The sequence below is a fragment of the Otolemur garnettii genome, unplaced genomic scaffold, assembly GCF_000181295.1.
Source record: "Otolemur garnettii isolate 467f Iridium unplaced genomic scaffold, OtoGar3 scaffold00033, whole genome shotgun sequence".
NCBI lineage: Eukaryota > Metazoa > Chordata > Mammalia > Primates > Galagidae > Otolemur > Otolemur garnettii.
In genome coordinates, this window is record NW_003852428.1 from 9,749,259 (window position 1) to 9,770,051 (window position 20,793).

The window sequence follows — 20,793 nt, forward strand, 5'->3', positions numbered from 1 at the left end:
AGGTAAAATTCATGGGCTGCAATAGTAGAACTGTCAGAGAATTAGCCTTTTATGCTGTTAGGGTTTAATAAAAATGCTGAAATAGTATCACTGATAATATTTTCAATATTTCAACTTTGCAGTTCTTTAAAAATCTGGAATTTCTAACAATATAGCTCATCGCTTGGCTTCTAAGAGGCTCCCACATGCTCTGATCTTCGGAACTCAGCTTCTGATTATTTTTTTCTAAGTCGTGTGTCTGAGTAACTGTACCTACTTAACTTTAGACTTATTTTTTTTCTTTTTGTGACAGAGTCTCAAGCTTTTACCCTGGGTTGAGTGCTGGGCATCACAGCTCACAGCAACCTCCAACTCTTGGGCTTAAGCAATTCTCTTACCTCAGCCTCCCAAGTAGCAGGGACTACAGGCCCCCACCAGAACAGCCAGCTATTTTTTGGTTGTAGTTGTCATTGTTGTTTGGCAGGCCCAGGCTGGATTTGAACCTGCCAGCTCCAGTGTATGTGGCTGGCGCCCTAGCTGCTGAGCTACATACAGTTGCTGAGACTTAACTTTAGACTTTGAAGTATCTAAAATGTTAGGTCTTGTGTGAAATATTAAATCCTTTAAACAATTATTTCTAATTGTGACATATATCACAAGATAGCTAACATTATCCAACAGAAAGCTGATTCCTCTATTATGTGTTTTGATGTTTCACTGCCTTAATGGTATAGAAAAGAATTCTGACAAATATAAAAGGTAAAACATTAAATAGAGATAGAATATCTTGCTAGGATTAGCCGTGACATGTCAATGAAACCCATTTTTTCTATTTAATTTTTAATTATGGTCATAATTGTGTACATTTATGGGGTACAAGGTGATGATTTGAAATATAGTGTGGAATGCTTAAGTCAAACTGATTAACACAACAATCACCTCACTTACTTTTTGTGGTGAGACATTTAAAATTTATTTGTAGTTATTTTGAAACATCCCCTTGCATTGTGCACATTAGGTGAGATCCCCCCAATCGTCCTCCCCCATCTCCTCTCCCCTCCCCCTTACTAGACTATATTTGTGTTTTACCAGTCCTATGAGTGTGTGTTTTTATATTGGTTTCCTAATAGTATTGAGTCCATTGGATACTAGGTGTAGCTTCTTAATAATTACATATTGTTTCTGTTTCCCCTATATTGAAAAAAGTGCTTTCAAGTTTTAATCTAAAGCTTTCAGGGAATATTCCTAAAAGAATCTCAGTAATATTTCTCCTGGCATTCCCCCTTCCCCCTTTTTAAAGACAGGGTCTCTGTTCCAGCCCAGGCTGGAGTGGAGGGCAGTGGTGTCATCATAGCTCACTGTAGCCTCAGAGTGCTAGTCTCAAGCCATCCTCTGAATAGCTGGGGCTACAGGCATATACCACTGCATGCTGGTTAAATTTTCTAATTTTAATTTTATCTTTTTCTGGAGACGGGGTCTCCCTGTGTTTCTCAAGCTCATCTTGAATGTTTGGCCTCAAACGATCCTACCTCCTCAGCCTCCCAGCATGCTGGGGTTACAGGTGCGAGCCGCCACACCTGCTGGCCATCTCCAGGTCTTTTTGAAAGCATGGGTTTTTGTCCTGCACTTAGCTTAGGAACAGGAAGGGAGGGTAGCTGGTAGCGGACAACCCTATGCAGTGACTAACTAAGGCATGAAAACCTACCACGGGGAGGCAGGACCTCAGGGAGAGAGAGCACTTTGGCCACGTGAGCACATGGACTTGACATTTGTGCACATGCTGATTCTGAGCTGAGAAACCCACATGATCAGAAGGAAGATTTTCTTGCACAACAATATCCCTGAAAACCCAAAATCCGATTGCTTACTGGCCTTTGTTTTCATCTTTTTTGAGAAAGGATCTTTTTGCTGAGTGGCTGAGTGTTCTCTGAACAGACAAGCCCCTCGGCTCCCGCAGGTACAGCCCATGTTGCTCTCTGCTCTCCAGCTCCCTCCAGTGACTCAGGGGAGGAGATGTGATAGCCCAGGGTGAAGTGTCAGCCTCTTGGTGGCCACGCTCCCCTTTGGTGGGTGCCTGGTCATGCCGGGGTGGGGGGGGGGAGAGGAAAAAGAAAGGGCAGGCGGGCCTACGTGAAGTCATCCAAGAAAGGTTACCAGTTGGGCAGGGCACCTTCTCACACGACTGGAGAGAGAGTGCTGGAAGCTGGGCACTGCTTGCTCCCAGCTGCCTGTCACGGTACTGGGAGTAAGAGGTGACTTATTTATTTTTAGAAGGGGGCAGTCATAATAACCCAGCTCCCAGCTTCATTCAAGGCAGGCAGACTCTCTGGAAGTTTGTAAACACCAACTTTCCGAGTAGGGGAGGAGCACTTTTCTTCCAGAAAGGAAAGAACTTCTTCACTATTGGGGTTTTTCCTCTCCTGATACTCAACTTGAGAGCAGAAAAGAAACTATTGTTTGATCTCATTAGCTGTGGGGAGCAGGTGCTCCAGCTTTCTCTGCTATTTTTATTTTTAAAGGGCAGACATGCCTGAAGGTGAGGACTTTGGACCCGGCAAAAGGTAATTCTGATATATGCGTAGTTACTTTTTCTTGAGTCTATTTCGTTGGCTAGTTATATTTTTGAAAGCATTATCACTAATTTAAAAAGTAATTAAAATAAAAAAATAAGAATACAATTTCTTAATTCCAGAAAACGGAATTTTTCTTTGGCATGAACTACCTGAAGAGATACAAATAGCTTAACATACTCATAAGACGCATATGCAGATCTATTTTTCTCGATTGAGAAGGTGGTGGCCTGAAATTATTATTTCTTAAATAGTGGTTCCTCATACTTAAGGTAAATTCTCCTTGAATTTTTTGATGTTGGATTTTTAACTTTAGATGACAGTTGTTGGAAATCTATGCTAGTGAGTATTTTAAAAATTGTCTGCGTTTTGAAGACTCTTTGAACATTTCTAAGGGTTAAATAGTGGACTAACATAACCAATTTCGATATTTCAGAACTTTTTTTAACCTTATCTTTGAAAATATGATCAATTGGGCCCCCGTACCTGTTCTGTTAACTGAATCAGTGTTTTTATTTATATCTAATTCTGAGAAGGGGGAGTTGAGCGAGGGGAAAGGAAACTGGTGATGAATTCCTGCCAGTATGAGAATAGCTGTGCCCCTATTGGAAGTCTGCATTTGAGCACATGGCTGTTAAGAAAACTCAGATGTCTTCATTGGAATTCTGATTGGGATCTTTGAAATTTAGAGATGAAGAAGTAAAAAGAAAATTATAAAACAAGTAAAAGCAGTCATTGACAATTTTATTGTCAGAGAAGGTGGAAACTGGCAACTCTCTAGGAACAAAAGCACCAGGATATATTTTTGTCATTGTATTAAAGATAAGCATCTTCTTTCAGCTATGGCATGTGGGGCATGTTTGTGTGGGTGGTGATTATGGTCAGTTGTAATGGTGTCCTTAAAAACTAATTTTTGCTTTAGTTTTCTAGCTTTTATTTTCTTACAAATTCCTTCCCAGTATGTGGACATTAAGTTGAACAATGAAATAACTTTCTGCATAAAATGAGACTTTAAATCCATTCCTGGAAGGTGACATTTATATATAAGCCTAGAGTGGGCTATGGATTAACTAGTTAAGAAAATATTTTTAAAAAACGTAAATGTCAGGTTTGATTTGGAGGTGAAGGGTTGATCTCCTGGTGTGGGGTGTGTGTGTGTGTGTGTGTGTGTATTCTCTCTGTGACATTTGAATATTTATGAAAGCAGAACTTCTGTTTTTCTCTTAGCACCTAGGCATTTCCACCAGCTGTCTACGTGGAATTTTGCACAGAATGCAATTTTTAACAGATACTTACTGAATGAAATGTATTCATAAGGCATTTTACACCTATAGTACGTATCTAGGGAGACTGATCATTACACAGATTGAAAAGGAGAGATTGGGTGGTGGGAGGGTGACTGGAAAGATCACCTATATGGTCTGTCTAACAAGGGTACAAGTGAACGTTTCTAGAATTAGAGTATAAATGTTTTAACACAATAACTAAGTAAATGACACAAAGTCTATATTAACCAGTTTGATGAAAATATTTCATTGTATATGAAAACACTACACTGTACCCCATGTTTGCATTAATGTATACAGCTATCATTTAATAATAATAATAAGAGAAAAGGAGAGATTGGGCAGGATGTGATGAGGATTACTTTCATGACACAATAGTATCATAATTAGGTAGTAACTAATTGTTGATAATAAATATTTTGAACTAATAGTTTGTGATATAGAGTAAATATAAGAATTTTTCTAAGAATGTTTTATTGGCTAAAAAGAATAAACAAATAATGAGAATGTATACATGTATAAGTACATATTATATACACACATATAATGGTTGTTAGTACCAAGGATTAGGAACCTATTTGACTGAAAACGGGACACTCACCCTCCTTTGCAGTAGCATATTCTGTTCCCCCTCCCACTTTTATTTTGATGAGATGAGTTTCATCAAAAATTAACAGTGGTCGTTTTCTTTCCACTATATTTTGCTTTACTTCATACATTTGTTTGCTTTTTCTCTATTTGTTCAGAAAGAAAGGGTGTCCTGGACTGGGAATGTTTACAGCTAGGCTAGAAATAACGTATTACAATTTCAAGAGAATTTTACTCTTGCTAAATTTGAGATCAGATGCGATTGGGTAAGCCTTTGGTGCCGTGTCTACAAGACACAACTGTGGTAAGTCTGCTGACGGAGCCTGTTCACAGAGCTGGGATGCGGGAGGTTCTAGTTGAATCTCATGATAGAGGCTTATTCATGTTACTTTAGTCCCATTTTGGAACTTGGCGACCCGATTGCTCTGTAATTGCCAGTGAGCTAAATCTGAGTTTGGTCCTTGAGAAAATCACTGGGAACCCAACAATAGGGAGCCTCTGGGTGTTCACTCCAGGCAGCCCACACCGAAGGTCCAGGGCTCTGAGGCACCATTTTAGTCACTAATTGGACAGGAGTGACCAGCTGTCTGGGAGGAGGGCAGATGGGGCAGGGAACCTCCTCCTTGCAATTTATCTTTTACTAGCAATAAGCCTTTGCAGCAAGAAACTCCAGAGGCCCTGTGCTGTTTTCAAGGTCAAAAGATGGGGCAGGAAGGAGAGAAAGAGTGCCACTCTGAAGCAGGCGAGGGAGGCAGAAACCAACCAGAGAGCATCAGGGGCCAGGAAAGGAGAAAAAACAATAGGAGCAGCAGACAGGAGGCAGACGTGATCACGGAGTAGGGGGACAGCATACCCTGGCCCAGGCCCGGCTCGCCAGTGCGTCCTTGTCCCACCTCATTTGGGGCCCCACCTGGGCACCCTGACCCAGCAGGTCCTCAGCAGCCTAGACAGAGGGGTGTGAATGGGTGGACCTTTCCTGCCCCCGCTGTCCTGAAGGCAGAAGGAGCCCAGGCACCAAGACTGAGCTCCTGGCGTGTGTCCGTCATGGAAGCAGAGAATTCTGTTCACACACCCAGTGGTTCACTCAGTAGGTATTTATGGAGCTGTGAATCTAAGCCAATCGCTGTGCCAGGGGACAGAGCAATGGCTTCGGCTTCTTTTGTCACAGAGACACACCGCAAGGTAAAAATAAAAGTATTGTTGACAATAAGGGCTAAGAAAATAAAATTTAAATTGCTGGTGTGAGAGAGGACCTGGTGTGTGAGGGTGGGGAGTATGGTGGGGGTATCGTAAAAGGCAGAATGTTGGCAGCTAATTCAGGACTCTGAGAACATTGTTCTTTGACTTGTCATAAGGTAAAGACTTAAAAGTTTATTTGGAAGTCCACTGAGCCTGTGAAGCTGTAGCTTTGCAGTACCAGATTTGACCTCTCAGAGAACCTATTGTTTTGCTCTGGAGTGGTGACATTGCTATCTGTTTCTATTCAGGATAGAGGAAGGGCTGTTGTATTTAAGAAAACCAAAGCTCTTTCAAAGCACAGTGGTCTGTTTACTATTTGGAAATGTCATCAGTAATTGCATTGAGTTTTATTCTTGGAAGGTTTGAAAGAAATTGACTTTAAGGTATTCTTTCATCCAGATGTTCTAATAATTCAGGTTGGCCAGGCTATAGACTTACTTTTACACTGTTGATAAAGCCTCACAGTGATGACACCATTTCTTTAAAATACAGAGTGAGGATGAAATTGATTAAGAACATGTAGAACAATGCAATCTGTCCTTGCTGACGGAGAGTTGGTTGTGAGAGCTATCTTTTTTTTTCGGGGGGCTGGGTGTGAGAGCTATCTTTTTTGGGGGGGGCGGGGTGTGAGAGCTATCTCAATCACCAGCTAATACGTGGTGTACTTCCAACCCAGGTGTGCTAACTCGAGTTTGTGTGCTTCAACCTCCAGTAAACGGATTCCTCAGAACAAGCATATTTCAGCTTTTCTATGTTTAAAAAAGTTCTTATGCTACCTTTGGCTTTGAAATAGGCACAGAGAGATGAAGTAAATAGACTAAGTTCTTACGTGAAGGAGTTACAGTCTGAAAGCAGGTGGCTGATTCCTGAGCCTTTGCAATTAGACATGTATGTAGTAGTTACATGGTGGGTTTAACACTCAGAGAGGTTGGAATGGGATCAGAGAGGTCATTAGATGGGGACACAGAAGAAGAAGAGAGTGTCTGGAGGTAGGTGGGAGATGTAGGGAGGAAGCTCTCATAGGGCCCTGTAGGCAGTGGTGAGCTGGTGAAAGTTACACAGCCGGCTCTCTGCGGGAGGGAAGCCCTGATGTTTAGCACTCACTGATTCCTGTGGTGTAAATACTCCCCCTGTAGTTGACTACAAGCCACCCACCCAGTGAGGTCACTGAGAATAGAGCTGGAAAGAGAATCACAATATTGACTCTCGCGAGCCAGTGGTCGACTTGGTACACAGCTGTTTGAGGGCCAAGACAAAAGTTGGAGTTCAATTCTGTGTTACATCTTCTCCATTTGCATGTCTTTAAGGCATTAAAGACATTCCAGTAAAGCTTTGTGGAAGGAATTAATGGCTTATTTTTCTTCCATTCTGCTATACAGTCATGGAAAATGTCTGTCAGGTTATGGAAAATATGTACCACTTGTGAAATCCTACTTTGACCCAGCTGGGCTAATATTTGAGATTGATTAAGAACAGGTAGAACAATGCAATCTGACCTTGTTGCCAGAGAGTTGGTTGTGTGAGAGCTATCTTTTTGGGGAGGGAGAAGGGGGGATGATAGCTATCTTAATCACCAGCTAATACATGGTATACTTCCTAAACCCTATAGCTCCCCAATTGGTCTCTAGTAGTCAAACCCCTGTTTAACCTGATTTCTGTTTTATAAACACAGGGTGACTAATTCTTTGCTCCCATCCCTAAAGTGTGATGAAGGTCTGTTCGATTTACAGTACCCGAGGAGGGCTGCAGCTGCTGTTTGGTGGGGCCTGGGAAGATCTGTCCTTAGCCCTGATAGGACAAAAGCCTAATTGTGTGGGTTTCCCTTTACTCCCTGCCTTTGTCCCTTTATGGAAAATCTGTGTTTAAATCCATTGGGGTGTTTTGCTTCTCCTCCACACCAGGCTCATCTGGGTCCTGCAGAAGGTATGTGCACACATGGGCTTGCCTGAGTGCACATCTCATACTCTTGTCATTCATATGTTTTTAAAAAGACATCTCCCACTAAACAGCTTACCACTAATGGATGTTAGGGTCGTACCTTTGGGGAGATAAAGTGGTATCGGGAAAAAGATTATAAAGGTGAAAAGGCCGACTATAATCTTAAAACCCTAAAAATATGCTGTTCTATTGTCTTCTCGTTCTTCTTGGATGTATTTTCTTGGCAATGTATAAGATATATACAGTTATGGGTGCTGCTTTTCTCTCTCCTGAGCATTTCCCAGTGGCAGCTCAACATTTTAGTTGCATTTTTAAATGCCTACAAGTCCTTTGGGCTTCTCTACCTTTGTTAATCGTTGATAGTAAAAACTGTTTTGCATTTATAAGTGGGAATGAAATATGACAGTTTTTTTTTTAATTAGGGGAATGATGGAATCAAAGGATGGGAAGTATGAACTGCTGGTTTCTAAAGGCCTGGCCCAGAAACTGGCACAGTCCCCTTTCCCCCTTCCATTGGCTGAGCAGCCCAAGAGCTCACTTTTCCCTTGGGAATAATATCAGAGCATTTGGGGGCCTTGTTTTATAAATTAAAAACAGAGAAAAAAATGCTTACTTAATATTTGCTGTTAGAAAATTTTATCAATTGTCAGGTGAAAGGATAGTGAAATTTGCCATCTGGCCCTCTTTCCTGCTCTCAAAAAACTTACAGGAGGATGACCTCCCTCCCTTGTGGGGTAATGCACCAGCCAACAGTCTAGTTTCTTGATGAATATGCTCGTTTACATAGAATAACTTTCAATAACTTTCTGGTTTATTAAAGCTCACATTTTAAAGCATAAGCAATTTTAACCATGCTGCAGGGTGGCTGTGAGCATGGATTTTGGAATGATGCAACGCTGGTTTTGACCCTAGCTGCAAATCCCAGCCTCATCATGTCCTAGTGGGGTAACCCTGAGCCCGTGAATTTCATTTTGTTTTCAGTAACAAGGGAGAATAATACCTAATTTATAGGTTTGTTTTATACATTACATATGGTAAGCTATATATAAACTGTTTATATGTATCAGACAGTTTAGTGAATGGCTCAGTCTTAAGTCCTCAAAGGCGGTTGTTAATGATAATACGTAAGTTACGCATTTCCTCAAGCAGCACAAAATAGGTCACATTTGAGTGGAAGCACCTTGACCATTGGTCTCCCTGTCGGGAATATCCCAATTGCTAGACATAACAGATGGGGAGGGGCTCAACATCGGTAGCCTATCCACTCTCCTGGGTGGTGGTCTCAGCTGTGGGTGTGCAGTCGCCTGCCCACCTCCCTAAGCAGCTCTGAAGCACATTCTGGTTGCTCCTTTCTCGGTGGTCTGTGAGCTCCTTTATCTGAAGTAGGACTATGAAGCGTAAGTGTTTGCTTCCCCAGTTTCGGCATTTCCTAGGACTGCTTGAGCACCATGTGAATTTTGGTGTTAAGCCATAGATCACATTAAGCACATGAACGTGTTCACCCCTTAGGGGGAAAACAAAGGTGTTTGTTTCTCAGTACAGCTTACAAGGAGATGAATACCCACGGGAGGAATCCCGGCCTCAGGATGTGTGTGTGGGCTGTGAAGTTGACTTGCATTAATCTTACGGGCGCTGTGAATCTTCTCAAGGTTCCTGATTCCGTCTTTTACTGAGCTGTTTGAAAGTCTGGAGCTCACATTGTGGTTCATCTGCGGAAGGTGTGTAGAGCTCTCTGGAATTCACTTTCGCATGTCTTTATTATTCTCTGCCCTTCAGGTCCTTTGTTCTCATCACCTCGTAGCACCCCTCTTGTTGCATATGTGGGGTGCCCACTTGCATAGATGTGTACTAAGTGTCCAAAGAGAGAGCCAATGTGGGGCTGCCAGTCACCCCAGGCTCTGACCCCAGAGCAGGGTAAAGTCCTGGCTTGGGGCTCATCTCCTGGGTGAAGGGTGCCATTTCGCAGGCTGCCCAAACCCATCCTATGGTTAAGAGAATAGCCTCTGCCGCACACAAATTACATATTCACCTACTTTAAATTTAAGGCTAGGGCACAAAAAGCAGTTCCATTCCAGAGAAGTTCAGATGAGGGTTGGTGATAAGGATGGTGCTTTTGAGAAAGTAGGGCATCAGCCTACAAAGCTGAAAGGTTGATTTGAAAATCAGTATTTTATTCAGCAGTCAAATGCCTCCATCAGCTAAAATCCAGGGATTTGGTTTGTTTCTGTGGGCTGTTGGCCCCGTCGCAGCCCTCATTCTTAATGGATAATAAGAACCAGCCAAGACTTAGAAGAAAGACCTTCAGGCAGAAGTGAGTTTTAAAACCTCTGCTTACGTTTTTTCCAGCTGTTCTTGTGAAACACTAGTAAACTCTCAATGGGGAAATAAAGCTGTCCTCCTGTGGGAACACTGGCTTCATGTCCTAGGCCTGCGTGGGAATGACCTCATCTAGTGGCTTCTATGAGGAGATGAGATTGGGCAAGACAGCCCTCCGTCACTGGCTTGTGCCTGTTTCTTTTCTGATTTCTCTCTCACTCCCTTGTCCATCCATTGCTCTTTCATTCCTCTCTCTGCTCCCCTGGTGACTTCACACCAGTGAGCTCCCTCCTCAAACCAGGGGCACCTGCTGTTTCTGGATCCCAAATTGACAAAGGCAAGAGGCAAATGTTGGAGATAGCAGTGCAGTGCACTGTGTCTTGGTCACAGTGTCCTGGGGCCGAAGTTGGGAAATGGTGGGGCAGGGGATGTTCCCAGCTGTCCCTGGGAGATGCACACAGGGTACAGGATGGCCACGAGCACTGCCCTGTTGTCCGAGTTCCTGCGGATGAACTAACCTCCTCGTCAGGGAGACAGTCTCAAAGAGAGGCTCCTGTGAGTCTGTCAGGCTACTCCTTCCCCCCAACCCCCGCATCAGCCTCCTTTTTTGCACAGTTAGCATGTCCTGGGAGTAATTGTCACTCCCTGGTAAATGCCATGGAGGGCTGTTACAGATGTTGTTCTGTGGCTCTGAGTAGTGTCTGGGGGAGGCATCACAGGACTGTGGATTCTTTGCTTTAGAAGGGGAGATTGCAGTTCTGAGTGCCTAAGAAGGGGATAGATGAGCAGAAAGGGTCGAAGTCCAGAAAGTTCTCTTTCCTTGGCAGCAGTGATTTATGAAGGGTTGCTGTGGCCTCAGCATGCAAGTGTTTTGTGAGTAGAGATTGGTACTCCCAGAGTTGGGCGCACACCTACACATGATGGGGGTGGTGATTCATGAGTGTCACGTAGTCATTACCATCAGAACACGGCCTCCTTGCTAGTCCTGTAAACAAAACAAAAGCAGCTGTGCACGGATAGGACTCCGACTCAGGAAGTGGCCTTGCCACTGTGTAGGGTTGTGGTTGAACTATCAGCAAGTGCATTATTTTGGAAAGAAAACAGTCAGTCAGTGGAGCATCTTAGAATTATATCTATAAAAATGATAAACTCTATCTTTAGATTAGATAAGGGGATTTTAAGTATGTTCATATTTCTTAGAAACTGCTAGTTTCTGCTGCTTAGGGTATTCTATGCAAGAATCACAAATTGTGTGAGGTATGTGTCACGTTTCTGGAGTAGCTTATAATGTCAGTGGTGGATAACTTTCAAAGTAGTTGGAGTAAACTCCATGATTGGACCAAACTGGACAAAGATTCTGAGACACGCACGGCACAGTGATGTGTTGGTCAGTGATAGATCACGTATCTATAATAATACCTGTAAATCTAAAATCTATAAATATTATTTTATTAAAATGGAGCTGAAAAATTCCTGTTGCCTAGTGATGTCTTTTTTTTTTGAGACAGAGTCTCACTTTGTTACCCTTGATAGAATGCCATGGCATCTTAGCAACCTCAGACTCTTGGGCTCAAGCAATCCTCTTGCTTCAGTTTTTAATTTTTAGTAGAGATGGGGGTCTCACTCGTGCTCAGACTAATTTTGAAGTCCTGACGTCAAGCGATCCACCCACCTTGGTCACAGGCATGAACCACCACACCCGGCCGCCTAGAGATGTCTTCACAGATGTCTTCACAGTCCTAACCCTGTGTGGGCTTAGGCTTCTGTGTGTTTGTGTCTTAGTTTTTAACAAAAAAGTTTAAAAAAATTAAAAATAAAAGATAGATAAGTTAATGAAAGAAATAAAGACAGAGAATTATTTTATACAGCTGTTCAATGTGTTTTTGTTTTAAGCTAAGTGATATTACAAAAGAGTTAGATTGGGCGTGGCGGCCCATGCCTGTAATCACAGTATTTTTAGACGCTGAGACAGAAGAATTGCTTGAGCCCAGGAGTTCAAGAAACATAGCAAGACCCCATCTCTACAAAAAATAAAATAATTAAAAAATTAAAATTAAAAAACTCAAAGAATTTAAAAGTTTATAAAGTAAAAAAAAAATTATTTAAAAAACTAAGGTTAATTTATTATTGAATAAAGAAAAAAATTTTTTAAAGTTTAGTGTAGCCTAGTGCACAGTGTTTCTAAGTCTCCAGTACTGTGCAGTGATGCCCAGGGCCTGGACATTCATTTCCAACTCAATCACTGGCTCATCACAGCAACCCTCAGTCCGGCAAGCTCCACTCCTGGTAAGCATACTGCACAGGGGTACCACTTTTTATCTTTGCGCTGTATTTCTACTGTACCTTTCCTGTGATTAGATTTGTTCAGATACTTACCACTGTATTAAAACAATATTCAGTACAGTAACATGCTGTCCAGGTGTGTAGCCTGGGAGCAACACGCTGTACCCTACAGCCCAGGTGGGTGGTAGGCTAGACCATCTAGGTTTGTGACGTTTGTATAACACAATGGTGAAATCGCCTGATGCCTCATTTCTTACAATGTATCCCCATTGTTAAGTGGCGCATGACTGTAGTTATAGTTTACCCATCCTGAAACACTGTGAAAACTACTTTGGAAAAGCGTAAGTAGTTGAGCTAAGGAAGGCTTTGAGATACAGATTTCATTATAAAATGATTCTATGCAAAGAGAAATTATACACCTAGAATGAACAGACTTGCTGAAACAAGAAGAGATTTATTCAATAACCTAAGATCCAATAAACATTGGCATCAGTGATAAAGGAAGTAACTGATAATCCTTTTTCTGGGCATGGTAGAGGGGAAAATTGAAGCTGCTGTGTCCCATGAGGCGAGTGTTGAGTGTCTGATGGCATATAGCTGCACTCTGTCATGCCAACTCCTATAAACTGGAAATGGTGCCTGGAGCTCTGATAAGGATCATGAGGCTTTGTTGGGAAGTTTCTGGAAAGAGTGCCATGGCACATTAGCACAGTCTGCCATGTGTGGGAAGAGTGGACTGGTACATGCCTTCCCTGGGGTGAGGACTAGGGAATAGTTTTTCTTTTTGCTTATTTGGATAAACTTTGGAAGACCCTACCAATATTCTGTGGTGTTCATGGCTCCTCGCCTTTTATTTCCCCCTTTGGTTACTGATGTTCTGATGCTTAAGATGTTGGCAGCTTTACCCAGGAAAATATGAAGGTTAGGTGCTTCTTTGCTAAATTTGGGATAAACATCTAGGGCAAAGGCTGTTTTTAAGATTGGAGGGAAACCTTTGCTATTGTAATATTTTACAAGTCAAATCTGGCCTCACAGCTTTGCTAGTAAGATGACAAGAAATTACGTGCATTTGTCTCATTTATTGTTAGCTGAAGGATCATCTCTCATTCGACTTTTGTTGAAGAACATTGTTTCACCTGGAAGTGGACATGCTTGGGGGGTTGGTGGTGAAGACACTGGGTTCTGATCCTGGTGTTGCCACTTGGTGGCTGTGTTTCCTCTCTCACCTGGAAATGGAAGCATTTTATGCCTTGTAAGATTGCTGTGAGGATTAGAGAACACAAATGAAGCTCTTAATGTAGTATCTAGTGTTTGGTATGTGCTCAGTAAATGAGGGGTCCTGCTACAGTAGATGCTCTCATAATAGTTCCTGTTAGCTTGCTGGGTTAATCAGCGATCTCCATCCTCTCTCTTTCCCTGAATAGCTGCACATTTGAAACCGTGACACTCTGAACTAGCAGACGTCTGTGGCCCAGGGCCACGTCCACCCTGCAGCCTGATTTTGTAAATCACGTTTCACTGGATTACAACCATGCTCTTTCATTTTCAGAATTGTCTGTGGCCGCTTCCTTGCTACAATGGCAGAGTTGCATACAGAGACCATATGTATGGGCAGCAGAGCTGAAAACATTGACTCTGAGACCCATGGCAAGAAATATTTGCCTAACCTCCTCTGGTGTATAACTGCCTCCCCTACTTGCGTTGTGTGCTTACTGAATCAGTTGTGTTTATTCTCAGATCTCATGTGCCCACTGCTGTAGCTCTTGCACTTGCGTAATGTAATTATAAATTATGTAAACTGGTGAAATGAGATCAAAGAGAGTATTGTTGTGGCAGATTCTGTGGGTTGTTCCCAAATACCCAGCTTCTCTTTCTTCTTTGGGTAATAGAATCCCAAGTTTCAACTGGATTATGGCCATCAGCAATTGAACTATATTTCCCAAACTCTCTTGAAGCTAGGCTCGGCTATGTGACAGTGTTGCAGCTAGGGGGAGGTGAGGGGAAGTTGTGTATGCAACTTGCAGGCCATGACTTTAAAGAGAAAGGGGAATGCCATTCCCTCCCCCCCTTCCTGCTAGAAGTAATAAGGGTGGGGTAGCAGGAAGCTGCAGTAACTGTCCCCATTCACAAAGTGGCGGTGTGATTGGAAAGTGTCTGAGCAACTAGATGGAAAGGGTCTGGGTCTCTCTTGCATGTCAGCCTGGATCTCTAGGCTCTGCTGTCACAAGAGGAGAAATGAACTACTCTGGGGGTTAAACCTCTGTTGCTTTGATGTTTGTATGTAGGTGAGCTTATTTTTCATACATACAGCTGTTTATTTCTATGAAGACTAAGTCGATGAATAGCAGCCAGTAAGGGCAAGTTGCTAGTATTCCTTTTTAAAAAATGTGCACACAAAAACAACTAAAAAGGATAGTAGTGATTAAGCTCAGCTTTAAAATGGTCCTTTGCTTGGGTTTGACTTGTGTCATTAAATTCTTGCTCCTTTTTAAATAAATGAAACTGGACACGATGGGGGTATGTTTTAGCAAGAACACCAATCAATCTTTGTTCCGAGCTCTAAATCAATTGACAGTTATATAACTTCTTCAGCACTTATTCATAAGTTAATATTTATTGCCTTAAATACCCAGGGGTGTACTGCATGGTTTGTTAAGTCCTCGTCTGCATTAAAAGTTATAGCCTGAATCTAAGAGTATTTGTGTCAATTTCTTGTTAATATGGTTCAGAATTAATAGCTAATCTATACCATCTTAAAGGAAGGGCAGGTTATCTGACAGTGAAAAAGCAGCAGGATATAGAATTCTTTTAAACTTCATGATAAAAATCTTAGGATGGAAGACTTAATTGCTCCCCGGAAATTAGGCTCTGACTTGTAGCAGCACCCGTTGTTTTTGGTACATTTGCCTTCACCTTCCAACTCCCACTTTGGGTTCTCCAGCTGCATGGTTCCAATAACTCAGCAATCCTTGCCCTGATTAAACACCGAATTTCTAGTTATATATTTTACTGATATTGCCAAAGAAAGATAAGTGAAGATCCCAGCATCTAGGCCACCCTCACAGATCAAGTTGGCTAGGCCTGCAGAAGGCAGGCCAGGAGGGGACATCCGTCTGTGACATCACGGCAATCCATTTCAAAGGAAAGATGAAACTCCTTGTGGCTTTGAGTTTCTCCATTACCGGACCACAAACATTGGAATAACCTGGGTGTGGCATTTTACATTTTAAATATCCTCAGCATCAGAAAGTGGAAGTAGACTGAGCTTTCTTCAACATATTAGGAGGGCTGTTGGTTGGGAACCACTTCGGTCCCGAGATCTGACACTGTGCCAGTGCTGTTGCTAGAATTGTCACGACAGCTTCTAAGATTCTCTTTCCCTTTGATATCACCAGGGATGTCTTAAGGGATATTGTCAGAGATAAATATTTCTCTCTCACCTAAATACCAATTTGTAAATCCATTCGTTATATGAGACAGTAAATGTTTATTTCTTAAAAATAGAGGGCTTAAAGTATTCAGTTTTTCTAAATTCATATTTTCAAGTAAACATGTGACTGGATAGGCTCCTTCCAGATTATAAACCCCTTGAGCAGAAGGTGTTATTGGTAGTACTCACCCCAGGGTCCACACACTTCGAAGGGGGCCAAAAAAGGTTAACCTCCAATCTCCTTCAGCTCCTTATTTAATGGGGAGAGAAACTCAGGCTCCTCACATGGAGTAGTCAGACCTCCAGTGACCTCCCAGTGACATCTGTGGACACCATGCGATAATGAATTATATATGACTGTATCCCCATATTCTTTAGCATAGTTGGTTAAAAGAACTTTAATTTCCATTGTTCTTATGGTTCCAATGAGTTGGTTCATAACAGAATTCACAAAGTTGATCCATTCCGAGACTGTCTGACTATGCATTCAAAAAAATCTAATGTTCATAACATGAACAAGGAAAAAAAAAGAAGAATGTCCATGGTAGATTCAGTTCTTGTCCAAAGGTAATTCAAAGCACAGAGTATCTTTCAAGGCAGTGATGAAGGTAGCTGTCTACCTTCCAGTGCATGCTGTTTATTTAAAATAGTCATGGCTCATTCATAACGGGCGATTTTCTTCTGACTTGCTGGCCCCATTGGTTCATTATTGTTTGGGCTCACTTCTCTGAAGGCTCATCACCTTTCTGGCTCTCCCTAGGGCTTTTAGCTTCCAGGTAGGTTGGGCTGAAGTGTTTAGCACCACCAATGGATCCACTTTGCTGGGTGGAGAAAACTCTGAGAATGCCCAGGCCTCGTTAAGTGCTATTTCCTAGTAGTTCTATTCCTGTGGTTCTTAGATGGTTCTCACACAGGAAAAGTAAATGATTGAGGCTAACAAGCTATTCACGTTAGTAGAGGACCTTATCCGTTCCACAGTGTGTCCCAAATGTTGCCCCTAAAGTTACCATACATAGGGAAATGGAAGATTGTAGCCAAGTGTTCCTTTGTTTAGAAACTACTCATTACCATTTTCTACAAAATATTCAAGAGATATTCTCTACATGTTGCCACCTCTTTGAAAATAACAGCTTCTGCTGACCTACCCCAGACAAAAGCTTCCTTATTATTCTATATTTGTATATATTTCTAACTTCTTTTGCACACATCCCTTTGCCTCTCGAAAAATTATCTCCATGTTCTTGCCAACACTTCAGTAATGTGACTTTCCACCACCCGCTTTCTTGCTTGTGCCCTCTGCACTGCCCGGTGTGTGCCCATGCCCATCTCCCCTGCCTGCTGTTGCTGGATATCGCATCAGATCAACTTACCATTAATACCCGCACTGTTCACACAATAGCTTATTCTCAAAAGCAGCCTGTAAGGGAGGCTGGGGGCAAAATTAGCAAGCTCAAAGTCATCATAATGAGACTATCATTTTTTCTGTGACTGATAAGTATCTGTTCCTTTGGTTAGGAGTGTAGTCTTTTGAAAACCACTGATTAAGTCATTTAGTGGCTGATTCATAGGATTATATTATATGAAGATAAATAAGAAATTCACTTTTTAAAGGACTAAGGTGAGAATGTGGCCTATAGTTCGATAGTCTGATATCTTTATTGACTATCTCAGTGTGTGGTAATCACTCCAGGCTTATCATAATTCAAGTTATTCTCTAGATAAAATTGATTTGAATTGGGAGGAACTTGATAATTCAGTCTGTTTGGATGGTACATTCCTGCTCAGGTTCAGTATGATGGGTACAATCTTTAAAAAGCAAACTCTGTTAGAAACTGTGTTAATGAAATGCTTTACAATTTAAGAAGCATATTTTTGGGGCTAAGTGGCTAGAGCACCAGCCACATTCACCAGAGCTGGCAGATTCGAATCCAGCCTGGGCCTGCCAAACAACAATGACAACTACAACCAAAAAATAGCTGGGCGTTGTGGTGGGTGTCTGTAGTCCCAGCTACTCGCAAGGCGGAGGCAAGAGAATCACTTTAGCCCAAGAATTTGAGGTTGCTGTGAGCTATGATGTCAAGCACTCTACTGAGGGTGACATAATGAAACTCTGTCTCAAAAAAACACAAAACATATATTTTAGTATTGTCATGGGTTTCATATAATTAGGCTAAAGGTAAAATAACAGGGAGGGGATATTTACTTTGACTCCAACTATAGTAAATACTGGATTGTAATTCACTGAATTTAGAAAACTAGAATACAAGAAAAGCTCTAAATTCAAATTAGCAAACTTGCTTCATGTTAACAAATTGTTTCCCTTGAGGAATGTTTCTTGATTTATTCAACATTATCTGTTCAGGGATAAAGCAGAAATCTTTCCTTCCCTCAGGGATAGTGATTGAAGCAAATCTTGGCATTCCCAAAAGCAAAGGTGTTTAATCTCTTGCATGTCTCAAGTAAGTGCTTGTCCCATGCTAGTAATGGAATTTACATTGTTTATGCCCTGGGCTTATGAAATCTAGTTATTGAAAAAAAAGTTAACAGAAGGGCGGTACCTCTAGTTCAGTGGTAAGGGCATGGTCACATACACTGAGGCTGGCAAGTTCAAACCTGGCCCTGGCCAGCTAGAACAACAATGACAACTGCAACAATAATGACAACAACAACAACAAAAAATAGCTGGGTGTTGTGGTGGGTGTCTGTAGTCCCAGCTAGTTGGGAAGCTGAGGCAGGAGACTCACTTGAGCCCAAGAGTTGGAGGTTGCTGTGAGCTGTGACACCACGGCACTCTACCCAGGGTGACAACTTGAGACTCTGTCTCAATAAAAAAAAAGAAAAGAAAGAAAAGAAAAAAGTTAACAAAATTAAAAATGATGAAAAGTGATTTCTAACTGGCATCTTATTCATAGAAACTTGCAACTGTAATAACATAAGTGATGTGATGGGCAGTTTAGTGTCAGCCTTCCAAATGATCCGAGTGGATCTGATAATTGATGACCACTCAGGGACATAGTAGTTTGAGGTGGAAGGGGATAGGGATAGTAACTGATAGGGTCAGTAACTGATCTCTGGTTTGTTTCATACCTGGTATAAAGAGAGCGAGGGCCCCAGATAGAATACTAAGCTGCCCTGAGGAAGGTGGGGCTCAGCTTCTCTGGGTGCTCAGCTGGCGCCTCTAAGGCCTGGGGATGAGTCGCTTACGTGGCTAATTGGTCTGAGAAAGTGAAGGCTTCAAGTTGAGTGCTACGTAATTTCTTAATCTTGTGTTTGCTTATTTAATCCTCCGCTTGACAAATGTTATTTGCCTTGTCATGGTTCTAATTCTGTGAGCGTTCAGGCAGGGAAACATCTCTGTTTTTATTTTGTTTCTCTGTCTACATACACTCACACATAAACACATACGCCGAGGTACCTAAGTATCCACAGGATCAAAAAAATTCTAGCACATTATGCTAAGAAATGTTAAAATCTGCAACCAGATACTGACTGACCTTTCTAAGAAAAATTCGACAGGAATTAGCATCAACAGATGTCCGCTACCAATAGGGAGCATGAGACCTTGAGTCACGAGCTGAGAATACAGGTCTCCAGGCCAAAGTGTATTTATAGGTGAGATCGTGGCAGCAGCTGTTTGCCGTGGTTGCCAGGTGACAACTTAGGTTATTACAAATCCTTTCTTATTTTTTAAGTTGTCAATATGGAGCATTGACATAGCTAACTTTGTGAAAAATGCTGTTTGGCTTCAATTTCCATTTCCTGTAGACTTTTTTAAAATTATAAATAGTGTGAAATATCTCCGGAGATATTATGATAAATCTACATACTTATGGAAACAATTATTGAATGAGTATGAATTCATAGAGATGTGAAAAACCTAAAAAGTGACTAGAAAGGGGTATGTATGTGTGTTTTTTTAATGTAATTTTATTTATTTATTTATTTATTTATTAAATCATGGCTGTGTACATCAATGCAATTATGGGGTACAATGTGCTGGGTTTATATACAATTTGAATACTTTCATCAAACTGGTTAACATAGCCATAACCTTCACCTCATTTTCTTAGTTATTGTGTTAATTCTACACGTAGTAGATGTAACATGTACCCTTGTAAAATGCACCATAGGTGTGGATCCCACCAATTATCCTCCCTCCACTCCCCCCTTCCCTTTCCTCCCCCTCCTCTTTCCCCTTTATCTTGGGCTGTAGTTGGGTTATAGCTTTCATATGGAAGTGTGGGTGTTTATAAATTGGTTTCATATTAGGACTGAGTACATTGGATACTTTTTCTTCCATTCTTGAGATACTTTGCTAAGAAAAATATGTTCCAGCTCCATCCATGCAAACAGAAAAGAGGTAGAGTCTCCATCTTTTTTAAGGCTGCATAATATTCCATGGTGTACATATACCACAATTTATTAATCCATTCATGGATCAGTGGGCACTTGGGTTTCTTCCATGACTTAGCAATTATGAATTGGGCTGCAATAAACATTCTGGTGCAAATATATTTGTTATAAAGTGATTTTTGGTCTTCTGGATATATACCTAGTATAGGAATTGCAGAATTGAATGGCAGGTCTATTTTTAGATCCCTAAGTGATCTCCAGACATCTTTCCAAAAGGGATGTATTAGTTTGCATTCCCACCAGCAGTGCAGAAGTGTTACCTTTTCTCCACATCCATGCCAACATCTGTGGTTATGGGATTTTGTGATGTGGGCTTATCTTACTGGAGTTAGATGATATCTCAAAGTAGTTTTGATTTGCATTTCTCTTTTGATTAAGGATGGTGAGCATTTTTTCATATGTCTGTAGGCTGTGTGCTTATCTTCTTCAGAGAAGTTTCTCTTCAAGTCCCTTGCCCACCCTGAGATGGGATCACTTGTTCTTTTCTTGCTAATACGTTTGAGTTCTCTGTAGATTCTGGTTATTAAACCTTTGTTGGAGACATAACCTGCAAATATTTTCTCCCATTCTGAGGGCTGTCTGCTTGCCTTACTTACTGTGTTCTTGGCTGTGCAGAAGCTTTTTAGTTTGATCAGATCCCAGTAATGTATTTTTGGTGTTGCTTCAATTGCCCAGGGGGTCTTCCTCATAAAATATTCACCCAGGCTGATTTCTTCAAGTGTTTTCCCTGCACTTTCTTCTAGTATTTTTA

The 20,793-nt window shown here is 41.6% G+C and overlaps 1 protein-coding gene across 4 annotated transcripts in view; it reads left to right on the top strand.

Moving 5' to 3' along the window:
- RETREG1 (reticulophagy regulator 1) overlaps positions 1-20,793 on the top strand; it is a 146,993-nt gene that overhangs the window by 104,873 nt on the left and 21,327 nt on the right. Inside the window, exon 1 of one of the 4 annotated variants that reach the window (XM_003789540.2) lies at positions 2,118-2,540. The exons of 2 other annotated variants lie outside the window; for them this stretch is intronic. In XM_003789540.2, coding sequence (XP_003789588.1) covers positions 2,506-2,540 — 35 coding nt within the window. In that variant the 5' untranslated portion in view covers positions 2,118-2,505. Of the gene's footprint in view, positions 1-2,117; positions 2,541-10,277; positions 10,790-20,793 lie in introns of those variants that run through there. One more of the 4 variants, XM_012805018.2, reaches the window with a different exon arrangement.